Source organism: Armigeres subalbatus, chromosome 2, assembly GCF_024139115.2.
Source record: "Armigeres subalbatus isolate Guangzhou_Male chromosome 2, GZ_Asu_2, whole genome shotgun sequence".
Lineage (NCBI taxonomy): Eukaryota > Metazoa > Arthropoda > Insecta > Diptera > Culicidae > Armigeres > Armigeres subalbatus.
This window is the reverse complement of record NC_085140.1, coordinates 462,073,016-462,088,599: the sequence shown is the minus strand read 5'-3', so window position 1 is coordinate 462,088,599 and position 15,584 is coordinate 462,073,016. Positions and strand designations below refer to the sequence as shown.

Genomic DNA, 15,584 nt, shown 5'->3' with positions numbered 1-15,584 from the left:
AAAGTCGTCCCGTTGTTGTTAGGGAAATTGTTGTTAGGGTATAATGAAATTCTTAACTAGTATAAAACGATACATGAAAAATTGTTACATTGTTTCATTTTGTGCACTGTATTTCCAGATCAATGGCTCAACACCGCAGTTCTTCAATCCTCTGGCAGCCGGTTATCAGGCCGGGCCGGGCTCCGGGGCGCCGCACCTCTACCAATCTCCCATTATGGCCGGTGCTGGAGTGGGCGCAACAGCCGCAGTGGCCGCAGCGAACGCTGGTGCTGGTGGGGCTGGTGGCGGAACCCACACCCTGCACACGCCGCAGACCAATGTAACCCACTCGCCATCGCCACCGCACTCCAACAACAACCAGTACCACAAGGATGAGCGAGCGATCAGGCAACACTCGAAGCTGGTGCGGAAGCTGGAAAATCAAAAGCAAAGGGAACTGAGTAAGTTTAATTACTAGAGTATTGAAAAATTCGATTTTTTTTTAGCATAACCCGTTTAAAAGTGTATTAGAAGCACTATTCCTCATGTACAGTATGCAGGGTTTTCATTTCATAAAACTTATAGTGGTCAGATCTGGATATGTTTAACTGTATAATAATCTATCGATTGTCATAAGACGGGTTAGTACCATCGTGTTTAATTCCACCATATGATTGTAACTTTACAGATAGGGGAAATGACGGCTTTGGCATTATTGTCAGAGGGGTTTTTGTCGACCAAATTTTATGATATTCGGCCACAATATTCTTTGATATGCAACGAATGTTTAGGCCAAATTTGAGCATAATTGGATATAGAAAACCCCTCTGACAATAATAGAACAAAACCTGTCAAAGCCGTCATTTCCCCTACGTATTTTGATCTCAACAGTAATTAGTCGAGTCAAGTACGAGACACTCTTTAAAAACACGAAAATTCTCCAACAATTCTTTCCTACAATAATTGTTTTAATAATTCCTTCTAGGATTCTCGACGCAGTTCCGTCGATGATTCCTCTAAGTAATTCTTAGAGAATTCCTGCGGAAAAATCCTGCTTAGAGAATTCCTGCGGAATTTCTTCAGCATTTTTTTGTGTATCCAGCTGGAGCTACCTGCTAGTAGTAAATTTTCAAGACTCAAGACTGAGCCCAAACAGAAGCTTTGCTTCTACTAGAACCAACACTTAGAATAACAAACTAGTCTATGTTTTGACCACTTGAACACTATTTGTTTGAAAATTGTAGTAGCTAACAGAATCTAAAAAATTCTGTTTTTCTATAGACTTACAGGGCTGTTAAAACAATCGCGGATTTCGCGATTTTCGCGGTTTTGTTGCGGATTTACCCTTCCCTATAACTATATTCTTGCGGAAATTGCGATTTCTCTCAATTTAATTTTAGGAATAATTCAACATGTCAGTTATGTGGGCGTTTGAAAAATAAACAATCCGTCAAGATTCAAACACATGGTATTCGAATAACATTTCAATAGTCGTATGGATGTTGCTTTAAGTGAACACATAGAATGTCTGTCGAATTATCGGATCGATCATATTGCATTTCTGTATTACCGAAATGCCGAGAATTATTTATTTTATTGCTTAGAACTTTTGTGCCGCTAATTGCAGAATTACAATTATGATTACTTGCGCTGCATAGAGGGTCGACGGTCGGATCAAACGCAGTAATATTCACACCTGCAACTGCATGGACGGAACTGATAGCTAATCGAAGCTGTTTTTATTTAGGTGTTTTTAAATTTATAATATTAGGTTCAACACCAATGAGGAGAAGAATCAGAAGGATTTAGCAATTTAATTTAAGAGGAAGGCCAGACCAGAAGGGCCGCCTTGCGAGTTAACCAAGGGCTTCGCCAGTTATTTTGAGATAAAATTACCACATTAAAATGATTGTAAGAATAAAAAAACACAAAAAGACTATTAAAATAGACAACAATTGCGATGATAGGGTCCCGACGGTCCCGGCTTCTCCCTCAGGACTGGAATCCTGGGGTTCCTGACGCTTTGTATGACTACTTTTCTAAGGGTGGTGTAAATATGGTTCATCTGCATCCTCGAGTGTCTCGCAGTAATCTTTTCTTTGCGCGCTGTTCTCCGGTGGTATGTTGGTATGCTGCTGAAGGATTGAGGTCTAGGTTGGGAATGCCACATTTTAACCATCCTCGCTAATATTAGCTGCCAAACAGGAAATTCTTGTGGATTGTTCGACCTTTCTGTTTGTGAGAAAGGATCAGATCGCCTTTCAATGGTTGGGGCGATATTCAGAAATCCGAATATCGTCGGTTGAACGATAAAGAGGTTTTTTTTTAATTGCCCGACCATCAGTTGCTTCCAGTTTTGAATCATGCTCAATGACTCCCACTAATATTGCAGGCATCTCATTCAAACCGTTGAGTATTCGTCCTTTGTTTTATTATGCATTCCAATAAGTTTTTGGTATGTTAATTTTTGTTCCATTACCTGTGCTTCAAAATTCTTCGCTATTCTTATATCCATTGAGAGTTTGCTCGTGATTACTTAGTTGCAACGAACTGTCTGACTGAACTTGAGCTTTGAGACTCCAAACAAATCCTACGATGGATAGCACATATGGCGTTGTAAAACTCACTATATATGGCAAAACGCCATCGTGTACGCGGCCTACCATGAAGCCTACGACCACTTCTGGGATCTCTAGTGCATGTTATCCTCGCTTGACGCTCTTCCGGCAAATGAACAACATGTCGAGTCTGTCGTGTTGTATGAACTTAGCAATACCCATCCATTATTTCATACGTAGTGATGATGACAACATTTTTCAAATCATGAACATTATCCAAGTTTTTAAAAATTGGTAGGCCTTAGAACCGTTCCGGTCCATCTCTGGTATCATTACGCCTGAGTACTTTTTAATCAGATTCGTCAAGCTTTGTTCGAACCTCTACAGAGCTCCGTATTTTTATTTTTTAACTTTATTAGAGTGATTTTTAAGTTAATTACAAAGTTCATCACTTGCAAAGCTCTGTAGAGAATCGCTTGCTTTTGAAGAAATTGGTCTTATTATTTCCTAACTGGATTGATGGAAGTACACAATGCAATGACTGATCAATAAATAGCCTAACGGATTATTGATGCGTCCAAGCCCTTGTAAAACGATAGTAGAGATTAGAAGAATACAATATAGCGTACTAAAAGTATAATTCAAATATAGCCCTTGATCTATTTACCAACAACAGACTGACAGTTGCAAATCAACTTATAAAGAGGACAAGACGAGCCAGCATTGGGCTGAAAGTCTCGCTAATGAAGACAAAAAAACTTATAAAGAAATGCAATGATAAAACATTTCCCGGCAACATTAAAAATTGAATTTCTCTCGAGCATAGTTCAATGCTGCATGTGGCTGATGATATGGTTGAAGCGTTAACTATGCAGTTTTAGATATTACATAAATTGGCGAATATTCTCTCATTTTGTTTTCTATCGACGAATATGCCAATAGATTAAAAACAAAAATATTGAAATTTTTCAAAATTATAGAACATGTTTTGAAGTAAGAAACCATATTATTGTTTGTCGCGGATTTGTTTTTACAGTTTACAGATTTCAATTTGCTAGTCGCGGATTCCGCGGATTAGAATTCGACTAGTTTGTAACAGCCCTGGACTTCTCTTTTTTCTTTCTTAGTGAGTCGTTTTTTCCGTCAGTCTGTCAATAAACCAAACAAACTCTAAACGTACAACAAATCTCGGGTACTTATTCAAAAGGACGTATGTGATTTTGTAAACAAAGATTCATACGTCGATTTTTCCAATCCGATTCTTTAATCGATTCGCCCTGGGATCAGCAGTATTTGTATATTGGTAAATTTGGCGGGGAAAGTTGAAGAATTGTCAAAACACAATTTTTGGGGCGAGTTGGGAGAAAACCCAATGTGATCGCACAAAAAATTATCTATAGATTATCTCTATAGAGTGTGGCGCTGCAATGAACTCAACAATTCAAGACAAAATTTTCAAAACGACTTATCTGCTTTTGTAAACAAAGATTCAAACGACGATTTGACGAATGTTTAGACTCTGGCGCAATTTCGTTTTGCTTTGAATTTTCAGCGTACACACTAATACATTCAAACTATCTTTGTAATTGTTTTTTTGTTGTTGTTATTTATCAACATACGTGTTTTTGTTTACTCAAACAAACAGCAAATAGTGATAATTCACCTGTTTGTGTGACACGGGGAAAATATTCACGCAAATAATTTTCGCGTAGGAGTCTAATAAGGCGCAATCTGCGCAATACTGCAATTTCTCATTTTCAGTGAGAGATGTAACGCGATGTTTACATATCTCCCCTTTTCAATATCTATACAGGGTGTCGACTACCTGGAAAAACCTGGAAAGTCAGGGAATTTAATTTTGAACCTGGAATGTCAGGGAAAGTCATGAAATTAAGATTAAGGTCAGGGAAAAAAAGTACCAAATTCCAATATTGAAAATGGTGGGGATTCTCATCGATTTGTTTTCGGCGAAAAATGACAAAACAAAACTTTGCCAGACTGTCCGGACGTTTCGGTCGATTTACTGGCCTTCGACCATCTTCTGCGGACATTAAAAAAACACATTGAATTTCAAAAAAATATATTAAGCTTTTAGTGGAATGTATTAAACCGTCTAAGACGAATTAAGTACTGTCCATTTAATTCCACCAGTTAATTTTCGTTATCTTTGCAGATACGTATTTCGACCACAACTGTGTGGTCGTCTTCAGTGTCTTGTACTTGACTCGACTTGAAGAAAACAATCGCAACTTACACTATTTATACTACGCTAGGTACCTAATCTAATCTTATTTGCCTACTTTATTTACCTATACAGTAAATTACTTTATTGTTTAGGTAGAAACTTGAAGAGCCAAGAGCTGCCATTTCCCTGATCCTTATTCAACAGCGCTATTTGTACCTGTTGGTGGATTTCCAAACTCTCAGAGACATTTCTTAAGATTTTAATATTTGATGCCGTAATTGGGTGATTTTCCTTATACACATGCTCTGCTACCTTAGATCTAAATTCGTAATGTAATCCCTTATCGTTTTCTCTTTTCGCCTTACTCACTTCCGCCATATGTTCCTTGAACCTTATATCTAATGATCTTTTTGTTTGGCCTACATAGATTTTTTCACATTGGGAACAACTTATCTTATAAACGCCTGCCTTATTCAACATTTCTACTTTATCCTTCGTTGAACCCAATAGAGACTTGAGTTGGTTGCTTCTACTGGAGAATACTAGATCGATGCCGTATTTCCTTAGTCGAGGGCGTAGCTGATTGGTGATGTGTTTATCATATGGGACCGAAACTCTTTTCAGCGGCTCCTCTATCGGTGTCAGCGTTGTATGTCCATTTCGTCGTAGGGTCCTTTCCTTCTTGTTGATGATCGCTCGTATAGTCCTCTCCTGGTATCCGTTGATCTTCGCTGTTTCCAAGATGTATTGTAGTTCCTTCGTTTTTCCTTCTTCGCTCAGATGGTACTGCATCCTGTGGATCATGTGATGAAATGCTGCCATTTTATGTTGGTACGAATGGTTCGATGTATATGGGATGGCTCTCATGGTGTTCGTGGGCTTCCTGTAGATTTCGAGGCTCAATGTTGTATTTGCTTCCCTGATGACTAGTAGATCCAAGAAAGGTAGTTTACCTTCTTGTTCCTCTTCGAAGGTAAATTTGATGTCCTTATGCACGTTGTTTATCGCTTCCAAAATCCTGGGTAGATCCTTTCGGTTGATGATGCTGAAAATGTCGTCGACGTATCTCCACCACTTCTGGGGTAGTATTCCTTGTTCTTGTAGGTTGTTCTCCAGATTCGCCATGAACAGTTCGCACAAAACGGTGATAGCGGATTTCCATCGGTGCTCCTTTCGTTTGTTTGTAGTAGTTGCCACGAAATGTGAAGTAGTTCTCCGTCATGCATAGCCTTGCCAGATTTAGGTACATCTTCACCTTTCCTCGCCATGTTGTTTCCGTCCTTTGTGTTAGCAGCCAATCCTCTAGAAGATTTAGAGCATCTTTCACTGGAACGCTAGGGAACAATGCCGCTACGTCGAATGATACCCGGAATCATTCGACTTGTTTTTGAAGAAGGTAAAGAGGGCAGAAGAATGTGAATCAGACCGGAAGCGGAGACTGCACAGGAAAAAACTGAACAAATTGCGAGTGAAATCAGCAGAGGAAATCCGTACTGACAAACCCACCGTACAGATCATCGAAGGATTCGTCGTGAACCGTTCGACACAGCAGTTTACGGAGGAACAACTAGCTCACCTCAACAAGGGACTGGGGTATGCGATCACACAGAAATCAGACGTGGAACAGATAATCGTGGACATGGAGACAGCGATTTCCCGAAACATCGAGCAACAGGATCAAAATACAGCGAGGAACATCGTGGCAGACGCCATCAAAGAAGGACGGCACGGGACAACGAACCATGACGAAAGGAGGATTCTAAAGGAGCTTAAGGAAAAACCAGTATACTACGTAAAAGCCGATAAGGGAAACGCAGTAGTGGTAATGGATAAAGATGACTACGACGAACAGATGACGACGAAAATCAACGGAGGACCTTATAGACATTTGAGAGTGGATCCGCTACCAGGATTAATACGACTCACGGACAAAACAATAAAGGAGTGTAAGGCGATCATCGGAGAAGCCCGAGTAAAGACAGTAAACCCGGTTCTACCTAGGATTAAAGGACTACCAAAATCCATAAACCCGGCAAGGAGATGCGAGAGATAGTTTCATCAGTGGGTTCCCCTACCCAAAACATAGCCAAATGGTTGGTAAAGGAGTTCCAAAGTATGCCGAAACCATTCCCCAGCAGGTCAGTCATCAACACCCAGGAGTTCGCCCAGAAGCTGTTGGAATCAGGACACATCGAAGAAGAGGACATAATGGTATCATTCGACGTAGCGGCATTGTTCCCTAGCGTTCCAGTGAAAGATGCTCTAAATCTTCTAGAGGATTGGCTGCTAACACAAAGGACGGAAACAACATGGCGAGGAAAGGTGAAGATGTACCTAAATCTGGCAAGGCTATGCATGACGGAGAACTACTTCACATTTCGTGGCAACTACTACAAACAAACGAAAGGAGCACCGATGGGAAATCCGCTATCACCGTTTTTGTGCGAACTGTTCATGGCGAATCTGGAGAACAACCTACAAGAACAAGGAATACTACCCCAGAAGTGGTGGAGATACGTCGACGACATTTTCAGCATCATCAACCGAAAGGATCTACCCAGGATTTTGGAAGCGATAAACAACGTGCATAAGGACATCAAATTTACCTTCGAAGAGGAACAAGAAGGTAAACTACCTTTCTTGGATCTACTAGTCATCAGGGAAGCAAATACAACATTGAGCCTCGAAATCTACAGGAAGCCCACGAACACCATGAGAGCCATCCCATATACATCGAACCATTCGTACCAACATAAAATGGCAGCATTTCATCACATGATCCACAGGATGCAGACGATACCCCTGAGCGAAGAAGGAAAAACGAAGGAACTACAATACATCTTGGAAACAGCGAAGATCAACGGATACCAGGAGAGGACTATACGAGCGATCATCAACAAGAAGGAAAGGACCCTACGACGAAATGGACATACAACGCTGACACCGATAGAGGAGCCGCTGAAAAGAGTTTCGGTCCCATATGATAAACACATCACCAATCAGCTACGCCATCGACTAAGGAAATACGGCATCGATCTAGTATTCTCCAGTAGAAGCAACCAACTCAAGTCTCTATTGGGTTCAACGAAGGATAAAGTAGAAATGTTGAATAAGGCAGGCGTTTATAAGATAAGTTGTTCCCAATGTGAAAAAATCTATGTAGGCCAAACAAAAAAGATCATTAGATATAAGGTTCAAGGAACATATGGCGGAAGTGAGTAAGGCGAAAAGAGAAAACGATAAGGGATTACATTACGAATTTAGATCTAAGGTAGCAGAGCATGTGTATAAGGAAAATCACCCAATTACGGCATCAAATATTAAAATCTTAAGAAATGTCTCTTCCCCATGGAAACTCGATGTAGCTGAGAGTTTGGAAATCCACCGACAGGTACAAACAGCGCTGTTGAATAAGGATCAGGGAAATGGCAGCTCTTGGCTCTTCAAGTTTCTACCTAAACAATAAAGTAATTTACTGTATAGGTAAATAAAGTAGGCAAATAAGATTAGATTAGGTACCTAGCGTAGTATAAATAGTGTAAGTTGCGATTGTTTTCTTCAAGTCGAGTCAAGTACAAGACACTGAAGACGACCACACAGTTGTGGTCGAAATACGTATCTGCAAAGATAACGAAAATTAACTGGTGGAATTAAATGGACAGTACTTAATTCGTCTTAGACATTGAATTTTACAAAATAATAACATACAATCTTCCAGTCACCTATTTTCTAACAGACAGCCATTACTACTAACTATCACTCAGAAAAAACTACGTTAAAAACTAACATGTTCCATAGGTAAATCCAAACATAAACTCAGTTTGTACTGGAATCAAAAATAAATATGTTTAGATCAAACATATTGTTGCATTTGAAGCGGACGAAAACTTTTTTGAACCAAATGTACGTTTTAAGTTGTTTTAACCAGCTAAATGTTTGAAGCAAACATGGATATTATTGTTTTGGTTCGATTACTCATAATATTTTGATATCAATTCTACCAGTTTTCATATTCTGGTAGCATTTGACTACCAGATTTCACAATTCCAAACGTTCATATTTCATTTACTTACCTTTCTGTACCTGAAAAACATCCTTATCATTAATTTGGAAGCAAGAAAACATCTGCTTCTACTCTTGCTTCTACTCCTCTACTGCTTAAAATCGGATCCGATCCGAACTCGAGTGTTTGTTTACTTTTGCAAGAGCGAGCGAGGGGCTGCCCACTAGTGAATGTATAAAACAAACAGGGATTTAGTTTGGTTTTAAAAATAAATATGTTTGATTCAAACATATTACCATTTTGGAAATAAACATGTATAATTTTGAAGCAAATGGATGAAATTTGTATCCGTGATTGACACACACAATATTGAAAATGTATATCCAAAAAAATGATTTCTATATACCGCCATTGGGGGTGACAATTGGTCTGGGGGGTGAGAATGGGTCATCGTTCTCACCGGCAGTCTGGAAGTCGTAAAGCAAAATCGTTCAAAAAGGACTCGTATATTTTAGTCTTCTTGCCCTCAGATACATTCAATCTATTCTACACGCATTCTAAGTGGTTGAAACAGTGACCCATTCTCACCCCCATTTGACCACTTGTCACCCCCGACGACGGTATACTGGAAACTGTAGCGAATTTGTCATTTACCCTCAATCATCATTAAGAAAATTAAAAGGCTCTTTTAGAATATTTTTACACGTCATACGACAAGTTTAGTACTATTCAATGTTATGGAATAAAATTGGATACTACTAAGCTCGTTATGTATTATGCTCGCTTTATGTATTATTTTTGTTATGCTCGCTTTATGTATTATTTTTGAAGGATTTTCTATTCAATATTCTCAAACAATTGTAGAATAAATTCTTTTAATAGTTCTAGATATTATCCAAAATAAACCTTTTCTACTTTCTGTTGAATAAAAGCATTCATCCACAACAACTGAATTTATTCAAAGCTCTTCATGGCGTTACAAGGTGCTCTCAGAAAATTTATCAGGCATTTTTCTTGTAACTTGGATCGTTCATTGCGTTGCGGACTTATTTCAGTATTTTTCCAAGGGTCCCCACCTCTTGGAAAAAAAAAAACAATTTCAAAATCGACCAAAAAATCGGTTAGTACGAACCGGAGTTAGAACCATAGTAATTAATGTAAATAATAAGGAATTTGTGGATATCTCTTTATGGTATTGGAGACGACTGGAAACAGTTTTTATGTAGAGACTAGCTTTGCTCGGGTGTTGCAAATGTCACAATGAACTATTTGTAGCATCGCACTCTAGATCAATTTCCGTGCGTTTGTTTTGTTTTCCTCAACAGCTGGCCGAAAAATGTATTCTAATGATTTTTTACATTTCCCCGTTAAATTCACCAACTTTTTGTATATAAAAACCTTGCGGATCTCAAAACGAATCGATTAGGGAAAAAATCTTGTAAATCGGTCAGCCCGTTCGCGAGTTAAATCGTCAGGAAGGAAAACTCAACTCATTTTTATTATATAGATTTCGGCTATCTCAGTCTTATAAAACCATTAAACGATTAGCAGCGTTTTACTCTGCCCGACGATTCGACCATTGGGTGTGGCTTTTTCAAGGAAAAAATGGATTGCCCTGGAAAAAAACCACATTCAATGGTCGAAACTCCGGGCAGAGTAAAACGCTAATCATTTAATGGTATTATACTGCCACGAATTGCAAGTCAGTCCCATCTGTATATGAATGCCTTTTACAGATGGGACTGACGTGCGATGAGATAGCCGAAATCTTTACATCTATCTTTTTAAAGAGGTTATTTTTAATACATTTTATAAGGCACGAGAAAGGCAATAACACCACTAGATAGATTAATATGAATGTTCCTTGAATTTCATAGCCAGTTGCACGAGTCAAAAGTTTCATGAAAAAATTGTCCTTATGAGAATTCACTCGTTATAAGAATTCAAGGGTTAAAAAATGTATCAGTCTTGCGAACAAAGGCGTAGGATGTCCATACGGAGATAGCAAGTTTAATTTTTGACCAGGGGTGGCATTTTTGACCAGGGGGAGCAAACCATGCAAACTGTTATATAAAAGAGCTATCGAAAGGAGATGCGCAATGAGGCCCCAGTTCAGGATGTTTTCGAGTGGGAAACATTTCGACCTCTTGGGCATAGTGTATGGCGAGCATAGAAAAGCTTTTAATTAATAACTGAGCAAATACCAATAAAATACTAAGTTGAAAACCAAGTTGAAGGCCAAGTTCCAGTTAGAATGCTGATCCATAGAAAAAAAGAAGAAGCAGAAAATGTCAAATGACGTTACGGTGCAATTGTTAATGGCGTATACGTTTTTCTGAATCTTCAGGATTTCTTCAAAAATGTATCTTTGTGTATCTTCCTGGAGGAAATAGATGAATTTATATGAGCTTATAAGGATTGAATTTTAAAATATCTGGATGTTGGAGGATCGCTAGCAGTCCATGACTGTTTTTAGAGGCCAACAAACAAAACTGTGTAATTAAGAAATCTTAGTTGCCAAAAGTTTAAAATACTCAAACAGTCCTTGAAGATGTCCGGAAGGACGTATCGATCTCCAGAAAGATCTTGAGAACTTTTGAAATGTTTCCAATGATTTGTAAGAGTCTGTCAGTAATCCTGAAGGTTTATCACGATTCCAGGGAGTCTGGGAAAATTTCCGAAGATAAATATTATTTAGGGGAAGAGAATTCAAGAAAGTCTGTATACATAACATTACAAGGAATCAATAATGGAAGGATGTGATTAATGATGAATTTCGTTTAACTTCCATGATTTTACTTTTAAATTACTTAAAACTAATAAATTAAGGATGACTAGAAGTGGTTAAGTTTCCAGTAACTCAGGGACTCGCACGGTCTTCAAGGACTTCAATATATGTTCTTCTTTGTTGAATGCATCGAATTAATTCCTTCTTAATTTCTTTCTTTTAAATTTTGAAACAATGAAATTAATCCATATGTTAACTTCGAATATGCTTCGATTGGGTTTTTATGATTAGATTTACTTCAATTGATTTTCAATTCGGTTATAGAAGAAAAAAATCGCGATGTTCTCTCTCCATCAGAATCGCAACGAGTTAGCCCGCGCACCTGGCATCGAATATTGAGATTTTAGCAAGATTCTATCAACACTGATCTTCATATGCTTCTATTATTCATTTAATTTTTTTTATTTATTATCAGACTAAGGCCGGAGTCGCCTGTGCTGCACATAAAAATTTTCTCCATTCAGCTCGGTCCATAGCTGCACTTCGCCAACCACGCAGTCTGGAGGGTCCGCAAACCTGATCGATCCACCTTGCCCGCTGTGCACCTCGCCTTCTTGTGCCCGTCGATTCGTTGTCGAGAACTATTGTCACCGGGATATTGTGCGACTTTCTGGCTACGTGCCTGGCCCACCTCGGTCTTCCGATTTTCGCGGTGTGAATGATGGATGGTTCTCCCAACAACTGATGCAACTCGTGATTCATTCGCCTCCTCCACGTACCGTCCGCCATCTGCACGCCACCATAGATGGTACGCAACACTTTCCTTTCAAAAACTCCCAGTGAGCGTTGGTCCTCCACGAGCATCGTCCAGGTCTCGTGTCCGTAGAGAACTACCGGTCTTATAAGCGTTTTGTAGATAGTCAGTATGGTACGGCGGCGAACTCTATCCGAACGGAGCGTCTTACGGAGTCCAAAGTACTATGTGCCTCCGAATTTCTCTGGTGGTATCGTTATCGGCGGTCGCCAGTGAGCCCAAGTACACGAATTCTTCAACCACCTCGATTTCGTCACCACCGATAGAAACTCGTGGTGGGTGGCTTACATTAACCTCTCTTGAGCCTCTTCCTATCATGTACTTCGTCTTCGACGTGTTGATGACTAGTCCAATCCGTTTAGCTTCGCTTTTCAGTCTGATGTAGGCTTCCTCCATCCTCTCAAGTTACGTGCCATGATATCAATGTCGTCGGCGAAACCAAATAACTGGACGAACTTCGTGAAAATCGTACCACTCGTGTCAATCCCTGCCCTTCGTATTACTCCCTCCAAAGCGATGTTGAATAGCAGACACGAAAGACCACCTTGACTCCAAGACTCACCTTGCCGTAACCCTCTACGCGTTTCGAAGGGACTCGAGAATGCCCTGAAACTCGAACTACGCACATCATCCGATCCATCGTCGCCTTGATCAACCGTATCAGTTTATCCGGAAATCCGTTTTCGTGCATTAGCTGCCATAGCTGGTCCCGATCGATTGTATCATATGCGGCTTTGAAGTCGATAAATAGATGATGTGTGAGCACGTTGTATTCGCGGCATTTATGCAATACCTGACGTATGGCGAACACCTGGTCTGTGGTAGAGCGTTCACCCATAAATCCCGCCTGGTACTGCCCCACGAACTCTCTTGCAATTGGTGTTAGTCGACGGCATAAAATTTGGGAGAGTACCTTGTAGGCGGCGTTCAGCAATGTGATTGCGCGGTAGTTGCTACAATCCAGCTTATCGCTCTTTTTGTAGATGGGACACACGACACCTTCCATCCACTCCTGCGGCAGAACCTCATCCTCCCAAACCTTGGTAATCACCCAGTGCCTCACCACCGTGTTTAAACAGCTCTCCTGGTAGTTGGTCAACTCCAGGGGCTTAGTTGTTTTTCAGCCGGCCGATCTCCTCCTGGATTTCCTGGAGATTCGGAGCCGGAAGTTGCATGTCCTGCGCTCGTGCTCCTAGGTTCATTACCATACCGCCACCGTTGTCTGCCATATCGCCATTCAGGTGCTCTTCGTAGTGCTGCCGCCACCTTTGGATCACCTCACGCTCGTTTGTAAGAAGGTTCCCGTTTATGTCCTTACACAAATCGGGCTGTGGCACGTCAGGCTTCAGGCTTTAAGGAATACTTATTAATTTTCAGAACAGCTTACATCATGGATTCTACTCACTGGTACTCACTGGAATCTTGTCAAAGTCTCCCATCCAGTAATTTTAAACGTATGTAATCAGACGAATTCTATATGGTTTCATGAATCAGTTATTATTGATAAGTACATTCCATAAAAATACTAAAAGTTGAAACTGCTTTATATCTTTGATAAAAGTTAAGAATTAAAACCATAAAATGTAAACAATGATACTTTCTATAAATTGAAACCATCATATTTTCATACCTGGATTTTTTCGAAAAATGGTCTGGAAAGTCAGGGAAAGTCAGGGAAATTCATTTTCAGACACCCTGCTATAGAAACACGAAGGAAGAAAGATATGCTGCAAAAATCTAAAAAAATATTTACTCTGTGACAGGGCATGAAAGTGTGCAATATCTGCTTTATTTATGAGTTTATCGACTAGTCATTATTCTTTGCATATATCTCATTAAAATAATTAAGAAATTTTAATTTTAAAACAAAGCATAACATCCTTTCATGATTGTCTTTCATGCAAAATTGATCAAAGCAACCACGATTCTGTTATTCGGTCGGCTGATGTAGAAAAAGGCGCTTTGCTCTCTGTCTTTTGACAATTACGACCTTTGACCAACATTTGAAAAGGGCGTAACAACTAGTAAGTTCAACTAGTATGCCTATAATTCCTTCTGGCTATGCAAGCATTTGCCGGGAATGAGGCACGCAAATAGATTATTATAATTCTGTTTATGCATTTCTCGGATTTAGATTATTTTGCTTCTTTTGAAGTACGCATTTGCCCGGAAAAAAAGATAAATGAGTAAATTCTTGAAAAACACAAATTTGCCCGGATAAGATAAGCGAACAGATTAAGATGGTTATACAATAAAGCCCGTGGCGAATTTAAAATTCACCATACCTTTATCTACATATATTTGCAAAAGCGCAAATCTGGCGTAATAGTTTTCGTACAGTGCCGAAACTCAAATTATGGTTGTTCAGCATAACTAAGCAAACGATTTCGAAAGCGAAAGGGAGTGTCAATCGAATCTGTATCTTCATTACTTTCATCTACTCCCTTTCGCTTTGAGTAGTATAATTATCACCGAAAAAAGCCAATAAATTCATTTCGATAAAGTCACGCGGTGATCAAAGCTTTCCTAATTATAGAATCCAATTGAGCATGACGACCGTGCATTTCGTAGTTGCTACTCCGTGATCGACCAGAACAATCGCAATTGCACAGAGAACCAATGGATGGATGCATGGAATTTGCTCTCCAACCTCAATGTGCACAGTCCGAGAGCTCTAGTATTTTGGATAGTCGATAACGGCGCTGGCCACGTCCTCACGGTCATCGGGAATGGGAAGGAATTGATGATGAAGTCGATCGCCCACTGCAAACCGAGAACACATCTGAACTCGCCACGAGCTCCTATTGATTTTTATTGGAATCTTGGGGTTAAGGTTTTTATGGCAGATGTTCGTCTTGGTTAACGGGTTGCCAATGTGATAGTTATGAAAGGGTGGTGTAGTATTCTAATTGGATGCCGAAACGAACTTATTCGCTCATTTCGAATTCTAACAGTAACCTGCTAGAATTAATCAAGTTGTAGTTATAGGGATATAAGATAGAAACGGTATAAAAGCCATATGACCACCAAGCTCGTCTTTCCTAATTATAGAATCCAATTGGCGAAAAATTGATGAAATACAGTTCGAATAAGATTCAATTTGGACGAAGTATGAGCTTGCAAGAGTTATGCGTGAAGAGATTTAGCGCGCTCTTGTATGAATCTCTGAAAATATGCCACGAATCAATAGAACTGTTTACGCTCACCGAACAGCACTATAGCAGGTTAAAATGGATGTTATTTTGCCTGTCTTAGTACAGTGATCACCAAGTCACTATCCAAGCCGTTCCTGGGTGGACGTTAGCATGAGCATGAGC

General features: G+C 39.7%; 1 protein-coding gene across 2 annotated transcripts in view; it reads left to right on the top strand.

Moving 5' to 3' along the window:
* The window catches only part of LOC134213876 (fibronectin type-III domain-containing protein 3a-like), a 193,536-nt gene that overhangs the window by 158,019 nt on the left and 19,933 nt on the right, over window positions 1–15,584 (top strand). For both annotated transcript variants that reach the window (XM_062693315.1, XM_062693316.1), the window contains one exon: window positions 119–440. In XM_062693315.1, the coding sequence (XP_062549299.1) occupies window positions 119–440 (322 nt within the window). The remainder of the gene's footprint in view (window positions 1–118; window positions 441–15,584) is intronic.